Raw genomic sequence first — 18,623 nt, forward strand, 5'->3', positions numbered from 1 at the left:
AACTAGGTGCTTGTTCTAATTATAGAAAGATTGAGCATTGCTTACAAAATTGCCCACTGCACTTCAGCACATGGCATTGTTATACTACAAAAGCTTTTTTTCTTTTTTTCTTTCTTTTTTTTTTTTTTTTTTGTCCCCAGCAGATCCAGCATCAGCCTGTTTAATGGAGAGCTGCAAGGAACAGAATTAATGTGAAGGAACCTCACACAGATTTCCCAAGAGAGGCTGACAAAGTCAAGTGCTGACCTGCTCCCTTTGCTGGGAACGCGGCCGATGCCTGTGATGTAGCAGTCAGAGCGGGGCATGGGCTGGGCCGTGCTCTTGGACATCCTGGGTAGAACCAGCAAGCTGTGATCAGGAATCAGAGGTAGTGCTGAGGACACAGCCCCTGTTTCAGATATCTTCGATGCAGTAGGTGGTAGCTTCTAAATGGATACTTCACTGCTATTCCCAGTATTACCCTCAGCCGCGGAGGTGGTGGATGTACTAACACAAACATCGTAGTTCTGCCTTTCCTAAGTTGTGGATGCTATGTTTCTTAGGAGAATGTTTGCCAGTAAGCCCACATTGTGCAGGCATTTATGTCCATGGGGCGAGTAGGAGAAGAAAAAGAAAAAAAAGAAAGGAACTCATAGGAACAGCATGTTCCTATGGTCAGTATTGTTGGGATCTTTTAGGGAAGTCTTTAATCTAGCATTGTCTCACAGCCAGGGCACAGGTGGGCAGGATGCCTTCGTCATGGAAGAGAGATGGGCATCAAGGTATGTCCTTGAGCATCGTGGTCAATTACTCCTTCCTCAATAAACTAAAATCTTTTGCTTTGTAATTGATGTGTTCCTAAATCCCTCTTTACTTCCGGCTGCCTTTGTGTGCAACTGTATCCACGCGAATACGAACACAGCTTGGAGGCACGTTACTGAATTTCCGTCGTCGTTTCCAGAATCCTTTGGAGACAATAACTCAAAGAATTATCGCGCTCCCGCTCCGCGAGCGTTGGGCCGCTTCCCCCCGACTCCCTTCGGGCGGCCTCGGCCCGCGGCCCCCACCCCGGAGCTGGGAACTACGCGTCCCGGCATGCCGCGCGGGGAGCGCCGCGCCACGTGCGAGGCGCGGGGGGAGCGGGCGCCGGGTGCTGCAGAGCCGGCGGGGCGGTAAGTGCGCGCTGCTCGCTGCGGGCGGTCGAGCGGAAGGAGCGGCGGGGCTGTTCTCCGCGCCCCTTGGCGGAGCTCCTCCCGCTCAGTCGCCCGCCGGGCCCCCTCGGTGCCAGGCCCCGCAGCTCGGGGTTGGCGATGGGCCTGAAGGACGCGAGCGGATGTTCTTTTGGAAACAGCGACCCGTGTCGCTGCATGCGTGTTTTGGTTACTAGGCTTCTGAGAGAAAAGGCGCGAGCCGGTGACCCTGCTAAAGGGGCACAGTGAGAAGCAGGAAACTTTCTGCAATGAAGGGAATTAGTGCGGTACTTCTCCACGGGGTAAAAATCCTGCGCTCTGTCAGAGGTGCTCTTGAGAGCTTGCAGAGTGAGGCAGCCATCCGTGTACTTGATTCATGGTGTAAGCAGAAAGACCGCTCAGTTGTGTTTTCTGTCTGACTAATAAGAGGAAGGAGAGGAGAATACCGCTGATCCGTAGTTTTTCTTTCAGGTTTAAATCCTGTAAAGGGACAGAACGAGACAAAAAAATGTAACATTTTTAATGAACAACATGCTTACACTACCTTGCACACTGGAAGTAAGGAATACAGTGCTGCAAAGTGGTTAGTGTGGTTGACGACTTCATTCCTGCCCACATCTTCCAGAGGAAGGGGGGGTGAAGAAAAAAGTGATGCACCCAGGCCCACAGTTGAGCCAGGCCTGGGCTGTTGGTATCTGCATTTGTATGTTCTGCCAGTGCATTCCTAGCCTGGCATTTGGATGAATTGATGAGAAAGCAAGTTTCACTCACTTGGTGACTGATCAGGACCCCATCCCCTGCATTGGATGCAGCTGTCTGGAGCCACAAGCAGGGATGCATCACGGCTTCTTTCCAGTGTTCATCAATACTGAGGAGCTTTCACAAGCAGGCCAGCAGTTTCCAGCCAGTTCTGGGCTCTCTTAATATTGTTAGAACTTTCTTTAAACTCTTTTTAATTCTTCTAGTATACCCTTACAATTTCACTATGCTATGATACCTTCAAAACATTTGCAATGGGGAGGCAGCCTATTCCTATAATAAAGAACTGGCTTATGATGAGCATATGCTGCCTTTTCTTTGTCCACCTGTTGTTTCTTGCTGTAAAATGTTTGGGACCATGAATAAATCTTTTTGTGGTGGATATGCAAAGTCTAGCCCACTTCTGGGTTAGTGGTCTGTAGGCACTGTAGAGTTAGAAAAAACAATGAAGTCAGAGCAGAATAGCTTGCATTTGGTTGCTGTGTGGTTGCACAAGCTCTTAGCTGGGGGCAGTGCTAGCAGCGCATCATTAGCAAAGCAGCAATTAAAACTTGGATAATCAGATCCCTCCAGGCATTACCATGTCTTTCTCTGATGTAACTGTTGCTGTTTTGTGTCTCAGCAGGGTTCACCAGTCATGGCAAAAAGAGCCTTGAAACTTGCCTCGCTGGCAGCAGCTGCTTCTGGTATCTATCTGTATGGCAACAAGTTCTTGGATCCCAACGATTTTGGAGTTGTTCGTGTGGGCCGAGCCATTGCCACAGTAAGTTTCATAGTACAGGATTCCTGGATGGGGTTCAGAGATTTGGAGTTCACAAATACTTGTGATTCTATACAGACCCTCTCTTTCAGTTGCTAACTAGCTCCCAAGAGTCAGCAGGTCAGCTGGGAGCTCCTCAAGTTGTTGACACAGTGCAGAGAAGGGAGGTGAAAGCATAGAAGGAATAGATCTGTCATCTGCACATTTTGGAAAGAAACGAATGGAGATACTGGGCTGCAGAGTGCAGTCTTTGTTTCCCTGCGTTGCATGGGACCTTCAGAACAACAGGCCTCACACATCTCCATCAGCAACCCTTCAAGGCCAGTTATGCAGTCATGATCTCTTGGATTGGTTTCCAGATTCATAAAATAAACCCTAAATCTTGCTAGCATGATTGCTATTTTACCCTATCATCTCTGCTATTCCTCTGTTGTGTTGATCACAGCTTCAGAAGACCTGAGAATGAATTCTGTCAGCCAGCCAGTTCATTGCCTTCTCCTTGAGGACATTCACTGATGAATCTATGAGCAGCCAGAGACATGGAGAACAGAGGCTGGAGGGGTATCAGTCTCCCTGTACCTCACTTGGATTATGCACCTGTCACTTCAAGCCACAATCTCCATCATTTACAGACCCCCAGTGCTAAGCAGCTGTCTGTCTGCATATTCTATGACTTTTAAGCACTTCATAAATGAGTTTTACAAGGAGTCAGCTCCTGAGGGCAGATGCAGTAAGAAACAAGCTCTGCTGGTTGGCTGAGGTGCCATGCTGTTTATATGTGCAGGCTGCACTGTGAACAATTGTGAAAAATGAGTGTTTATTTTGAAAAGAAACGTTTAGATGTTGTACTGAGGGACATGGTTTAGTAGGGAAATACTGGTGATAGGTTGGACTGGATGATCTTGGAGGTCTTTTCCAGCCTTGATGATTGTTGTAATGGAAGTGCTAGTCACAGCCTGAAGCAGTGATTGAACACCTGATGGGAAGGCAGGGCCAATCCAGGAGAGCTCAGGTGCATGCAGTGCACCTGAATGTTTGGAGGAGGTGGAGCCAGGATCCACCCTTCCCAGACCTCATTTGAGAGTTGGCAGTGGAGGCAAGGATATTTTGCTGGAGATTCCTGCCTACGTGAGGCCTTCCAAGGGTAAATTTTCCTTTATTTCTTTGTCTACGGCTGCTACATTTTAGGCTTATCCTCATTTGTTGTAGTTAAAGACTTTGCTACCCTGCTATTATTGCTGTACTTTCCATCATATTATGGCATTACAATTCTATCATTCTAAAAGAGTGAGGGCTGAAATACAAATTTTAATCTTCTTAAAACAAGTGCTATGCTTTGTGCTCTGTTCCTGACCATAAGGCAGTATTGCCTGGTGGCAAAGAGCAGCTTCCTCCCTTTTACTGCCCTTGAAACTGAGACCTGAGGAGGGAATGTATCTTATTGTGATTGGGGAAGTCTGCTATCTGGGCAGTTTGGGCAGTCTAGTCTGCCCATGAGTTCTGCCTGCTTTAAAAGTGTTCATTTATTTTACTTGTAATCAGTGTTTTTTTGTGACTATCATCTGTTTAGGACAAAAAACAAGTGAGAAGTATGTAATAATGAGGCTGTACAGTTGGTCTGTGTTTTGATTGACAAGGAGAGGCTACTTTCTCGAAGAATAAAAAGTAGGAGAAAGAAGATTTTCTTTGCACCCATTGCAGGATGGCTGAGGCTGTCAGGGACCTTTGGGTACATCTGCTTTAGCTTCTGATCGAGCAGGGATATTCAGAGCAGGCTGCCCAGCACCATGTCCAGGTGGCTTTTGAAGATCTCCAAAGGGGAGACTCCACAGCTGCTCTGAGCAGCCTGTGCCAGTGCAGAACACTTTTAAAGCAAGCTGTATTTGAAAGACTGTAATTCATAGAATGATAGAATAGCTTAGGTTGGAAGGGACCTTAAAAACCATCCATTTCCAAATCCCTGCTGTGGTCAGGGTTGTCAGCCACTAGATCAGGCTGCCAAAGGCCCATTCAGCCTGGCCTTAAATCCCTCCAGGGATGGGGCATTCGCACCACCCTCTGAGTAAGGAATTTTTTCTTAAGAGCTAACCTAAATCTCCCTTCTAGTAGTTTTGAGCCATTCCCCCTGGTCTTGTCACTGTCAGACATTATAAAAAGTCCCTCCTTACATATAGGCTTTCCTTGATTACTGTAAGGCTTCAACGAGGTCTTCCTTCCTAGAGCCTTCTCCAAGCTAAACAAGCTCAGCTCTTAGTCTTTCCTCATCAAAGAGGTGCTGCAGCCTTCTGTGTATCTTCATTGCCTCCTGTGGACCTATTGCAACAATTCTGCATCATTCTTGAGGTGGAGGCTACAGACTTGGACACAGAACTCCGGATGGAATCTCATGAGGGCAAAGTAGATGGGGATAGCCACCTCCCAAATAATTAATAAGTGAATTTTGCAGCAGCAGATGCAAGAACTTAAGATAGGGTATGGTGTAACAAAAAAAAAAAACAAAAAAAAAATCTTAGAAGAAAGGATGCGTGGTTAGAACTATAAAACTTCAGGCAAATTTCATTTGAGATGGATTAGAAAGATTTGAATCTGCTTGTACTTAATGCATAGTGGTTCTGTAGACCTTTGCTGATCTTCCTCAGAAAGTTGATGAAGTTCCCAGTTGCTGAGAGAACTGGCTTTTGTTTATATGTGGATAAACAACTGAGGGAACGTTGTACCACGATATGGGGAGATCTGAGGATAGTTTTAGGAGTGGTGGGAAGAGCGTAAGGAGATGAGAGTCAGTAGAACCAAAAGGAAGGCCAAGTCTTTGGGACATTTATCACTGCACTGGATGTATCAGTTAAAGGAAGTAATCTGGCATTGGAGGAGGGAGGGACCAGTTGGTCTTGTAGGTCTTTTTGTGTTTCTGAGATTCAGTCTCACTCTGTAATGTGAACAATGGCACTATTCTTGGTTGAGAATGAATTTGGTAACCTGGACAGCATCATGTTTCAGGCAGTTTTCTGTGTTCTGATAAAGTCAGAAGCCTGGTGGAGCATTGCCCATATTTCTTTGAGGGTAGCCCAAGTTGTTTTGAGTATGTGAAATGAGCACTGTGTTGTAGCTGGAATATTTCTCACAAAGTAACAGGGATTTGGCAGTGTCAGTGTTGCCTATCAGGATCATCATAATACTAATTTAGTGTTTAAGATTATGATGTAATTAGCAAATAGTTAATTAATTCCCTCGTCCTCAGTAATACAGGCCAATCTGTTAGCTGCTTCTCTTTAAGTTGGAGGTGATAATTACCCTCGTGGACTAGAGATAAAATACAAACCAATTCAAGCATTCATGCAAGACTGATTTGAACATCCTTTCACTTCATAGTTGTTGCTTGAGGTTGGAAAGATACTTTGAAAAATTTTTCTTTTGAGTGTGTCTCAAAAGAACTGTGCACCTCCTGAATTCATCAGGGGCAAGAGAGCCTGAAAAGCCAGAAAAAAAAATTTTGGTTTGCTCAGTTTCTAGTCTGGAAAACAGGAAACCTGAACTCCACAAGGAAAAAATACATCTATTTATATCTCATTCCTAGCTGGATTTCCTTGTGGATGCATCTCTGAGCCTTTGACTGTTGCTTTGTTGACTTCAGTCACTTTGTTTTGAAACAGATATAATCTCCCTTTCTGCCTGACTCTCTTGATCCACTGATTGTGCTTTAGGTGTTTCATCTGTGCCTTTCCTAAGCACATGTGTGGTGAAAGAAGTCCAAGTATCCCATTCCACAGGGGGATGCCACCCCTTTGTTAGGGATGTTTTAGGAAAGCTTTAGATCTGTTCTATGCAAATGGTTCTTTATGGCAAGGATCTTAAAGTTTGTGATGTTCCTTTCTCTCCCTCCAAGTAAATTCTGAGGGCATGAGCTGTGTTCTTCTGTTCCATTTTCTGGCCTGACTGTGGAAAGAGAGAAACTTCAGTCAAAGGTTAAAACTCTGAAATACCCAGTATTCATTTTCAGACATTTAGGCATTTAGAAATCTCATTTTATTGTCTGTGGCTATGTCTAGCTAATAAGCTTTAGCTGGTTCTCTATATTGTACTTTTCTAATTGGGTATCTGATCCTTTTGCCCTCTAGTCCTTCATGAAGTTGAGTACTATTGCCTGTGGTTATCAGTGAGCCTGTGTTAAGCCACCGTTTCCCTGCTGAGCCATCTTTCCAGACCGAGCTCCCTGTGTACCAGTGTGCAGTCAGACAAGCTGGAGGTGTGAAGATCAGGTGGAGGATAATGGGTGGCGAACAAACAGGACTTCTGTGGCATTAATGGCATTACTAGCTGCAGACCTTACTGTGGAAACCCCAGGTGGCTGGCTAAAATCTGAGCTCACGGTGCAAGGTGCAGTACAGAGATTATGAAAGTGCTTAGAGCTTCTCAAAAGGAAGATAGTATAGGAATGCCAAGCGTTGGCTATTTTTAATAGCTGCATGCCACTGAGATCCCTGCACTGCTTTCTCTAAATGTTTAATTTTTTTTTTTCTGTATCTGCAGTTTATTACTGTGAACTCACTGTAGAGCTTAAACTTTGCAGCCTGAACTACGTACATCCTACTAAACAGATGGTTTGTTGTTTTTTAGTCCAAGATGACTGCGGAGCTTGATCAACTTTTCTGTTTTTGTTTGCAGACGGCAGTTATCACCTGTGACTACCTCACCTCCCTTCGCAATGTCCCGTATGGATCAGAGGAATATGACTTCCTCAAATCACAGGTAGGTTATACTACTGAATTGTGTTCCTCGGAAGCTCTTTGAGGCACAGGTATGTTGCCAAAGCCATTGCCATAAAACAAGCTATCAACAAGCTGTCAGCTTAATGATTCAACGTACCTTCTACCAAACTTGATAACTGCAGAGGCAAACTGTGGAGCATTCTGGATAAGAATTAGGCAATACCGGCATTGCTGAATGGAGAAGTTCCTTTGTCAAGAGGAGGCACGTGCAACCAGTGCTTGCTTATGCCTGTTAGAGATTCAAGTTCTTATTGTATCGGGTAAGATGTGTTTGGTCCCTGTTACCAGATCCCTGCTGTCTGGAGTGGTTGTGTGGAGGTCAGGAGCAGAGAGTGGTCTGGCAGTGGTTTCTTGTACTGTTTATCCAAGCATATAATGATTGAAGGCTGAGTGATTTAAGTAAAAGCAGAGTCTTGGACAGGAAGTAATAGGGATGAATTAGGCCTGTCAGTCTTTGAAGAAATCAGAGGTAATTGGGCAATGATACATCTCACTGTAAGACTCTATTTTGTTGTGTTTTGATATAGCTAATTAACGTGAATAGAAAATGCATTTCCAGTGAGAAGTATAAGAATCCCTTTTGCTCCTCTGAGACCTGTGCTGCACCTTTCACTCTATCCTGCAGCTGTACAGTATTTTGGTCTGCGACTGACACTGTTTTACTTCTGTGTGTATAGTGTAGCCACTGTCTCTCTTGTATTCAAGCTCAAGGAGTTGGAGTGAGAAATACGGTCTACACCAAATTAGACAAGTCTGTGCAGTACTTTTAAAATAAGATATTTGACTTTCTTTTTCTTCTTAGTACATACAGGATGTGGGCTACTGATGTGGTTGAAATGCATGTGGTAGTGCTCTCCAGCGACTATCAGACCAGAGGAGATCTAAAGCTGGACACAGCAGTAGGCCTGGCTTGTGCTTGAGCATTGGGCTCCATTTCCTGCATCATACCAAGGTGTGTGCCAGCCATACTGGTTCAGACCTCATCCAAAATTAGAAATCAATGGCATTTGGACTTAAGAATACTTTGGGTTCTTCTGGCAGAAAATCAACACCAACAGTGTGGTCTTAAAGAGTATTCAGGATAGTTTACAGAGCAGCTTCTTTAGGCTTGTTCTCATCCTCTCCTATGTAAAGATGTTAAGCAGTTCTGTCATCCTAAGTGAGCAGCTCTGATACCCTGACATAAACTAGGGATGGGCTTGTTGGACTCCTGAGCTTTGCTTTCCATCTGCCCATGTTTCTGCCATTTGCCTTTGAAACCTGGTTTGCAGAAGGACTGCTTGTAGCTTTCTTGGGCAACAACCAAGTTATGGAGTCATCAGTACTGTGGACAACTTATTATTTGGCAGCTTTTCGTAGCAGCCCTTGCAAATTCCTGACCTTTTGCTGTATGTGTCCATGACTTCATTAACCTCTGTCATGCAGGCTTCAGTGGTTTGTCAATTCCTGCCCTTGCAGCCGGTCCAGCTCTGTTTGCTGGTGCTGCTCAGAGCTGTGCTCTTCCTGTGTGGCAGCCAAGACTAGCTGAGTCAGCATCTGTCTGTAGCAGAGTGAGTGGCTCAGTGGCGTGGCCAGCACTCGCCTTTGGCTGCATGAAGAGGAATGAGAGGGGAGATGGAGAGGAGAAAGTAAATGCAGACATAGTGTGAATTGGCAAAACTCTTTGACCAGTGAAGGTCTGTCCTCCTGTTGGCAAACGTTAAAAAAGTTTGTTGGTCTAGAACCAGCTCAGAAGAGGGTGATATTTAAGAAGTTGATTCTAAAGGTAAGACATTGGATGAGACTAAGAGAACATGAATCCTCCTCCCAAGTGTCCTGTGTAAGGGATAGTTATCCAGATGTTACTTGTACTTGCCTCTGTTCTTGCTAGATCTTTGGTGCTCTTGGCTATGAATTGCATTCTTTTGCCTTTCTGTCCTTTCAGTGAAGCCAGGTGAACTTCCTCTCCATATGCTGAGTTTGGACTTTGCTTTTAAACATGTGCATGAGTTGGTTACTGATTTCCAGCTTCTTTTTTTTTGTGTGTGTGTGTGTGCTGTGCTTAGAGCAGAGTTTCTACGAGGCTTGGGCTTAGTGACCTTGGAACTGTGGATAGTACCAGCAGGTCTGGGTGCAGCTACTGTGCCTCTCCTTCTGGTGATGGGATCCATGCAGCTGCATTCATGTCTGAGATGGGGATATATCTTGTGAATCAGGAAGGACTACCTTCTATGTAGCTTGTCCTGGTACTCAGTATACTGGTGGGTGCTGCTTGAGTGCAAAAGATAGTCCTTAACTCTCCTCAGATTCCTTGTCAGCCATTAAACTAGGGCCTCTAAATTACCCACAGGGTAATTTAGATGGCAGATGAGAAGCTTCAGTGGCAGCACCAGTTCCTAAGCCTGTTGGAGTGAAACAGGGGCATAGTCATTAGGAAGCAATTAAATGCAAATCAGATTAAGAAGGAAGTGGGTTCCTCAAGGGCTTTTAGCCAGGTTCCTGCTTAGCTCCAAAGAAACCTCTTCAATCTTACTCTATTTTTCTGTCCCTCATGGGCCACTTTGATGCTAATGTTCTCAGCTAGTCAGTTCTAAGCATCTTTTATGGTCAGTAGATTGGTGAAGTATTTGCTACTTTCTACAGGGCGAGAAGTCATTGTGTGTCCCTGGGGTTGGGACATTTATGCATCATTTATGCATCTGTGTGTTTCCCAGCAGCCATAAGATATGAGGAGCCACCTTCCTGAAGGCACTCATAGCCCTTCTTCAACAGTAGTGAAAAGAAGTCTTACCTTTTCCATTGCTGCTGCTTTCCGTAGCAGGGATGAACCTGCTCAAGAGGTCAGACCATAACAACATCCATAACATTGCTTCCTTCGCCTCATCACTGATGTCTGGACATACTGAGATGGAAGTTCTTTTCTGGCCTTTCTGCTCTCGTTCTGCATGTGAAGATATTGCCAGGATACTGATACCAGGGCCAGTGGTAGCCAGGATTAGACTCATGACATGGGATGTCTGTAGGTCTAGTGTCAGAAAGATTTTGGGAAGGTACAAGCTTTTTTCAGTACATGCCTTTTCTATTAAATGATGCCAACCATTTTTGCACGTATGAGCTTGGGCATTTCTTTCTGGTTGTACAGAGAATCAGGAAGCTTGAGGGTACAGTGCCCTTTCCCAGATGGGATGTTTCTTATCTATTCCTTTCTCAATAAACAATTCTATTATGTGAAGGGCTACATTTCTTTGATATTCCCCTGCCTCCTTGAGCAGTTGTTTTCCCAGTCCTGAGTCAGCCTTCCCTTTGACATTTCCATTGTTCCTCTCATCATAGCACCTGAATGCCTTGTTTGACACTTCCTATATTGCTATTCCTGTAATTTTTGTTGATCCTGCTGTCGGGAGGTATCTCGCAACGTGTTTAAGAACTGGCGTCAGTGGACTTCTAAGTTATCATCATCAGAGTAAGATGGGTGTTCAGCTTGCAAATTTCTACACTAGTGATCATAGCTGAAAATCTTGAGCAGGGCATTTATTTTGTCATTTTACTATGTAAGGCAGAAGTTACTGCTGCAATTGTGGGTACAGATATTTTTTTTTTTAACAGAGAGGAGGTAGCAAGGAGAGAGGATCTTTGGTCAAGGTGTCTCTGGAGACAGTAAGAATCCATTCTTGAATTAACTTTGGCAATAGAGTTGCTTTGTCAGGGAAAAGCCATTTGGGGAGGTTAATTAACTTCCTCCTTCTGAGAACAGAATGTGGATGTTCTCATTCAGGCTCTTGACTATTGGGCTTTCAGTATCTGGACAAATATTTTGAAGGTGTAACCTTGTGACCTTGTGCCATCGTTAAACAGAATAGTATTTCTTGTTCCTTCAGAGTTGTTATGGTCATGTCATGTTTGTTTCTTGTGGTGAGGTGAGTATTTTGGAAAAAAAAAAAAAAGTCTCTCAGTGATGTTGCCTGACTGAAGGACCCTACCATCCAGGTAAGAAAACAAATGAGTGTACCTGTGTATGTTTATGTTTGGGTTTTTTTTTTAAATATCATGCAATTCATGATAGCTCAGACCAGCAAAATAGCCTGTGTCTGTGGCCTTCCACCGTGATCTAGTAATACTGTGTGTCTTTATAGGAAGAAATATACTAAAATAGTTTCTTCATGTTGAATCTAGACTGTGCCTGCAGAGAAATGCCTGGGAGGTCTCCACGGCAATCCTTCAAACTGACAGCTCTGTGGGGACTAGGGGTTGTTCTATACCACAGCTGGTGCAGGTGCTGGTGGTTCTCTTTGTCTTCAAACTGGTGAAAAGGCTGAGAAGAATGAAATTCCATAGGAGACATGGAGTAGCTGTTAGGTGGTAATGACTTTCTGTCACCAAGCTAAATGGGAACCAGTAAGAGAGAGAAAGAATCCCACAGCTCGTCTGCGGTACCTGAGCTGATAATGTTAGGCTGCCCCGTGCATGTTCTCCAAAGGATATATCTTCATCTAAATGGAATGGTGGACAGTAATGCAGCCTAAAAAAAGCTACTGGCAGAACCAGCTGTTGCCTTGATGACTTCCACTTCCAAGTACTCCTGTCTAGCAAACTTTCTGCTAACACATAAAGTGTGAAAGCTTTGCACCAGAAACACGTAACGCATAGCACAAGCTGTAAAATAGATCTTAAAATTTTAAGACACTTCCTTTTCCTCCTCCTATTTTCTAGAGTACAGTCAGCTGAATGTTATGGTCGCAGCATCTCTAGGTTTTAATTTTGTAGTGTGGAAGGTCCATTTTGGGATGAGTGCCTACAAAGCATGATATCCTTCAATTCTCTGCACAGGTTTATTTAGAGAAATAGGCCATCTCACTGTGGTGTTTTTGGAGGAGAAGGAAGGAGATAAGTGAGGGGAAATAATACCTAATTCATTGCACTTTTCTTGCTGGCTCAGCACTCTGATCCCTGAAATGCCTCACAAGGAGCGTGAGTGTTGAGTATCAGGTATGCCGCTGATCTGCAAGGATTGCCTAAGTAGTCCTGTGTCTTTCAGGCACCTCCACAGCTGGAGTGAAACTGTGGGGCTTGGGAACGTTTTGCCTTCTCTCCTCCAGGTGGGGCTATCCCTTTGCAATTGAATCCCCGAGGACCTCATTACTTGGCTTTTTTATAGTTGCTGAGGTGCACATAATAGCCAGAGGAACATCTGAAGAACATTTCAGCTGGTGGAGAGAGGAACCTATTGGAAACTCTCAAAGGATGTAGGTTGCAAGGAGCTTGCATCATGAGGAGCACCATGAGAGGAGCAACTAGAATGTGAAGAAATAGTTTTATTTAGTGTTTAGACTACCTCTTGATTCTTGCTGTGAAATAGACACTCAGTGGTGCTAAGTCAGAGACTTGGAAAGAGATGGTGTTGGTTTTGAAGAGCTCAGGGTTTAGACTGACTTGTTTGCCTGGATTATTCACCCTGGATTTGAATGGTGCAAATGGATACGCATGCAGGATTTGTCAGAGAACTGAAGGGGGAAGGAAGCAAAAAGAAAGTGAGATTTCTTAGGGTGCTGTTGTATGTAACTTAGGACTGTTCTTACTAACTTTGGATCAGTACCTATGTAGAGATGTTTTCTTAGTGAAGACTGGGTAGTGTTCAGCTACTACTGATCAGTTCATATAACTTAATAGAATCATTATACAGCCCAGGTTAGAAGGGGCCTTGGAAGACCACCAGGTCCAGCCCTTCGTGAGAATTGACAGAAGCTGAAACAACTTGGTTGTTGTAGGTTGCCTGTAAAATCAGAAGGGATGACAAGTAACCAGTGCTTTACCTATTTTAAAAATAAGAATACAATTGGCTTGAGAGTTGAAATAATCTTATATGAGACTGGTAAAAATAGATATCTAATCAGTCGTGAGGATAGAGTATGGTGATATAAATACAGGTGAAAAGACTGATGTTGCATGCAGAAGATACTTCATATATCAGAACAGGTTGGAATTTCAGAGCAGGGATGAAAACTGTAGATTTGATATGTTAAATTAGTGACCTTACAGCACTATCCCCGAAGTGTATCTGATAAAAGAATGTACTGAAGGGTAGCACACAATTATCTTACATGTCAAGCCAGTGTATTCCTTTAGTCTCTTAAGTGACTGCTGGTTGATGTCTTGCAAACAATTCCCTGGAGTTCTTGGCAATGTTGAAGGCATCTTAGTGGGTTTCAGGCAAATCCTTTCACATGTGTGAGGGCTACCCAGTTCACACTCTTGAGGTTACAGTGTCTCTGTTAGGAACTCTTCTGTGTTCCTTCCTCCAGTGTGTCAGGGCCGGGCAGGAGTCTGTGAGGCTGGGGAAGAGTTGCGGACTAGAAAAAAGGAAGCAATGTGTCTCTGAGTTGGAGCAGCTGCTGATGTAGTCTAGAAACAAAACAAAATGTAGAATTCAGTACTGGGTTTGGAAGTAATCATTTATTGACTAGGGTGTTCAGATGTCCTGCCTAGAAATCCGCTGATGTGAGTATGTCTGCATTTTAGTGCATCTGAGTGAGCATATCTGTCTGCCTGTAGGATGTGCCTGTGTGTTCAGGGTTTATTTGAGTTGAAATAGCCACTTCCAAGGCAAAATCAAAGATGGGTCTGGTGGAGTGAATCTTGACATCTGGCCTTGTTAAGCCTACTTTTGGTCTCATAGAATTGGTTTGGGGTTTCTCCGTCGTCTCCCCCCCCCCCTTTTTTTTTTTTTTTTTTTTGAGAGAGATACTCCAGTCTCAGCGACTGCAAATTCTGCTGATGGTGCACCATTCAGAATAGCTTGCTGCTCCTTCCTCTGCAGCAGCATCATTTTGGCAGGTCTGACACCAGTAACAACTTGTTTTTGTCAGTGTACTGAGCTGATGTGACTTGCAAGGGGCCCACAGGGAGCAGATAAACATAGTGACAGGGGTCGTCTTTATACAGCCTCAACTCTGTTTCTAGCTCCCCTTCAACAATGAATTTACTTGTAAGTCTATATATAAACACACATGCACAATGCTTTATGAAATACCTCCTGCTAAGCCTGGATTCATTTACTACCTTACCAACTTTGCTGAATGTAGAGGAAAATTCACTGGAAAGGTTACTAGCAGAATTGCTTTTAAAAAAACAAAACAAAACAAAAAACAAAAAAAACCCTACAGAACAACAACAAAAACACAACAACCAACCAGATCCTAAAATGTCTTTACTGCCCCTGCAGTTTGTTTGAAAATGTATTGGTTTTGAGTTGCCTGTGAACTCTGTAACTGTGCATCCAGTTTGTTATCATAGGGCTGCTCTGAACAGGGTGTTTTTTTTTTTTGTTTTGTTTTGTTTTTTTTTTTTTGCTTTGCTAAAGGGCAGCAGGCTTTGCACTCCCACTTGTTTATTGTAGAATTGTTGCGTGAGGAAGGGAAGATACAGTTTCTTCCCTGGAGCCCTTTCGATTGTATTCACAGTCAGGCAGCACAGCTGGGCATTTCCAGAGCCCAGCAGGAGGTTTTTCATCTCTGAAATGCCCTGGTAGTGCCTGTTCTGTATCTCTTCCTCTTCCTTACTTTTATTTTTTGAAGTAAGCTGAGGTTTTCCTATTGTAGTCTGAATGTTCACTGCCAGTGATGGTTTCTATGCTGTAAAGAGTTAGCAACAGCAGGGCTGTTAGCAGGGACCGTACTTTCCTTGCTTTGTGCTGGTGCTTGTGCTGAGCTGTTTGCTTGAAGAGGAGATGTTTGTAGCCTGAAGATTGTGAAAAGGTCCTAAGTGCTGTATCCGCTCCTGACTGGCAGGTCGTAGGTTTACTGTAGCTTCCTTTCATCTCTATTGGCCCCAGAGGCCACAGATTAGGGACAGGTTAGTACCAGGCCTGGATTCACTTCCTGTACTCCTGCTTCACTTCCAGCGTGCTGCAGTCCTGCTCTTAACCTCCCACTGTTAATGCTCCAGCACTGGCTGTCACCTCCCTTGCTCTCTGCCTCCTCACAGATGGGATACAGACTTACTTCACCCGGTGCTGCGCTCATTAGTTACTCACAGGGCGAAGGTTCGCCACAAAATTAATATTCAGAGAAAAATCGAGACCCAGGCCCAGGGTGGTTTCATTGCCAGGCCCAGTCAGGTCTCATGTGCTGCAACTTTGCACGTTTCTCTCAATGGCAGCTGAGCAGGAGGTCTCCCCTTCCCAGTTCCCTTCCGGAGTAGTGTTCTGAGCAGTGCCAGAGCTTGGTCCTCACCTGGAGTCACAAGCAGCTGTGTTTGCTTTACTTTCTTTCCTGGAAATCTCCTCCTGAAAAAGTTCAGTGTCAGGTTCCATAGTTTGCTGAAATCTGATGAACACATGGCAGGAGAAACTCTTCCAATTACAAACAACCTTCAGAAGCTATTACACTGCATATTAGTTATGAAAGACTAATACAGGCATGTGGCTTTTATTTGAAAAATACTAAATGCAAATAAAGCAACAACGACAAAAAAGATAGGCTCTGTCCTTTTGCAAAATCCATTAAATGGTGGGACATATGTGCAGCTAATGAAGGAAGGTTGCTTAAAATATCTCAAAATGTTCACTGCTTATAATTGTTGGACATATGTGTAGTTAATTAAAGAAATAATGTGTAGATAAGTCACACAACCACTGTCCCAGTAACAGATGCCCCTCCTCCTACCCACATTGCTCAAGAAATTTCATCTCAAGAAGGGGAATGAATTCTCAATTGCAACCTACCTAGTAATTAACTACACTGTAATTCTGATGTGCAGTGCTGTCACCCACCATCAGATGGGAGTGGAAAAGGCCCTGCATTTTGTTGATGGTTGAACATTTGTTTTCCTCATCATTTTGACACCACAGGTAATTGCCATTCCTGAAATATTCTCTTGCTACCATTACAAAGCAACTGTTAGGGACAAATTAATTATGAAGAGTCTCGTTATGACAGATTAATAGGCCAACAGAGATTTCTTCTTCTTTCAAGCAACTGAATAGTAAAATCTAACAGCTCCCATATAACTGTTAGGATCGTGTGCTTTTCTGTAAACCAAGATGTGCTTTGCTGGAGATGAGGGATTTGCAAAACTTGAAGCAGTGTGTTTCTAAGCTTACTTTAATTGAGCTTTTGGTTTTCCGATATCATGTGCCAAAATAAGCATGAGATAAGGCGTTGCCATCTGGAGGGGAGGTCTTCATGATTTGTATTGAACCAGTAGGGTCTTGGTTCAGCAGCAGTGATAGACTTGTGAATTTGATGGGTTTTAGAGCAAGGCACCAAGTCATTATTTGAACTACTTTATGTTCACTAAGGGTTCTTGTTGTGAAGGACATAAGATCTGTGTTGTTCAAGACCAAGAGAGTAGGAGTTAGAAATAACTGAATGGCTTGTGAATTTAGAAGTTCACCCAACTTATCTGTAGTCTGGGCAGTAATTCATGTGGACTTGTTATTTGTGCTTTCAAAGAGGCAGTTAGGTTATGTCTCATAATTGACTGCCTACTACAGGATGTTAGTAAATCACGTGTGTTGATGAGCATGCAATTAAAAATGAGTCTGTCTTGTGCTCTAGAACAGGCATAATGTAGATTTAAAGAAGCTCCTGGGGGAATCCTGTTCATGTCATCAGCTTTGCCTTGTTTGAAGTCTCACACAAGTTATTAGGCAGCAGTGACTTAGCAAAATCTATCTAATTGGAACCAGCATCCTCTCTCTTGAGTTTATCAACGCTAACCAAGTGTTTATACATCCAGCACTCAGTCTCCCTTCCTTCAAAAGGATCAAATCCTCAGTGGTACAGCCCCCCTTCATGCTGTGATCTCCCTAATAGGAGAAGATAGAAGTTCCACTCTTTTCTAGAGGAAAAAACCAAGAAACCAAGATAATATCTATTACATTTTCTACGCTAACCTGCTTTCTGGAGTCAAATCCGTGTTTCATTTTAACTTGATCTTTTTTTAATGGGACTTCCAGGTGAAATATGCAAATGTTAGTTAGTAAGAACTAATAGATATCAGATGCTACTAATCCATAAGTAATGCTTTTATTGCTTGCTTCACAACCATCTTATGCGGTGGTTAATTCTCTGTGGTCCTTTTTGTCGCTCAAATTTTATGTTTGGGTCTTATTCACGGTGATTGTATTTTGCCAGCAAGGTCTCATCCATTCGAGAATCTTTTTCAATATATATATATTTTTTTCTGTCAGGTCTCATACTGATTGACTTTATGATAGACCTTTTGTCTGGAGTTTATTATTTACGTTCTAGTCAGCATTAGAAAGTGCCTGTTTTTGACTTGTCTGTCTCCACTGTAGTATCATCTTTGTTTTTTCTTGTCCAGTGTTAGCCTCCTATACCAGATTCTTCTCCTTTTGACAAAGGAAAATCTTGACTTTTGCTCATGTGAGATTCAAACTAAAGCCTCTGGATGTCTAGACGGTGTTTTGTTTTTTAAATTGTGGCAAGTATGGCCAGTTTTGCAGTATTCTCCACTGAGGAGTTTTAACTGGGTAATGAAGGAACAAGCTTTTCTTACCCTGCTTCTTCAGCTACCTGCAGAAGTTATTTGTAGTAATTGGCATCTCATATATCAAGAAAAGATCTGTCTTAGATTTCTACTGGATAAAACCTGTTTCTTGCTATACGTAGTTGCTTCTCTGGGAGGATGGTGATATTTTTCCACAGGCAATTAAGAAAAGATCTGTTTTAGAATGTCCTAGTTTGAACCACTCTTAATGACTATTGACCAAACATTTTGGTCCTGGATGGATAGGTAACCTGAAAATTAAGGAATGAAGTCTTTCTGCTCCTTTTCTTGTTGAATGTGTACCCAGATACCCATGATACTATTTCATGTTGTACCCAGTTCCTCGTAAGTAAAGTAATGACTGACAGTGAGTCTACAGTGGGATTGGGCACTTCATTTTATTAAAATTATAATAAGACATCCATCAGCTTTACTAACTTTTTTACTATTGTTTCTTATATTTGACATTTACAAATGCGGCATCTCTACCTTGTGGATGCGCATTCATCTCTGAGGTGAGAGGTAAAGCTCAACAACCGGGCAATGGAAAGGGCAAAATGTTGAATATATAGCTGTACATTAAAATGATCTCAATTTCATTCCCTTCACAACCTAGGTGAGCCATAGCCAAGTGCAGGGTGAACACATGCAGTGCTTTTTGTTGTGATACTGCATAAAATA

General features: G+C 43.3%; 1 protein-coding gene across 5 annotated transcripts in view; it reads left to right on the forward strand.

Annotated features, from left to right (window-relative positions):
• Positions 1-993: 993 nt before the first annotated feature.
• Positions 994-18,623, forward strand: part of ADCK1 (aarF domain containing kinase 1) — a 77,230-nt gene continuing 59,600 nt past the window's right edge. For 3 of the 5 annotated variants that reach the window (XM_085225405.1, XM_085225406.1, XM_085225407.1), the window contains exons 1-3: positions 994-1,151; positions 2,554-2,691; positions 7,351-7,434. In XM_085225405.1, the coding sequence (XP_085081531.1) occupies positions 2,566-2,691; positions 7,351-7,434 (210 nt within the window). In that variant the 5' untranslated portion in view covers positions 994-1,151; positions 2,554-2,565. Of the gene's footprint in view, positions 1,152-2,550; positions 2,692-7,350; positions 7,435-18,623 lie in introns of all 5 variants that reach the window. The other 2 variants (XM_010711780.4, XM_085225404.1) reach the window with 2 other exon arrangements.

This window comes from Meleagris gallopavo, chromosome 5 (genome assembly GCF_905368555.1).
Source record: "Meleagris gallopavo chromosome 5, MGAL_WU_HG_1.1, whole genome shotgun sequence".
NCBI classification, from domain to species: domain Eukaryota; kingdom Metazoa; phylum Chordata; class Aves; order Galliformes; family Phasianidae; genus Meleagris; species Meleagris gallopavo.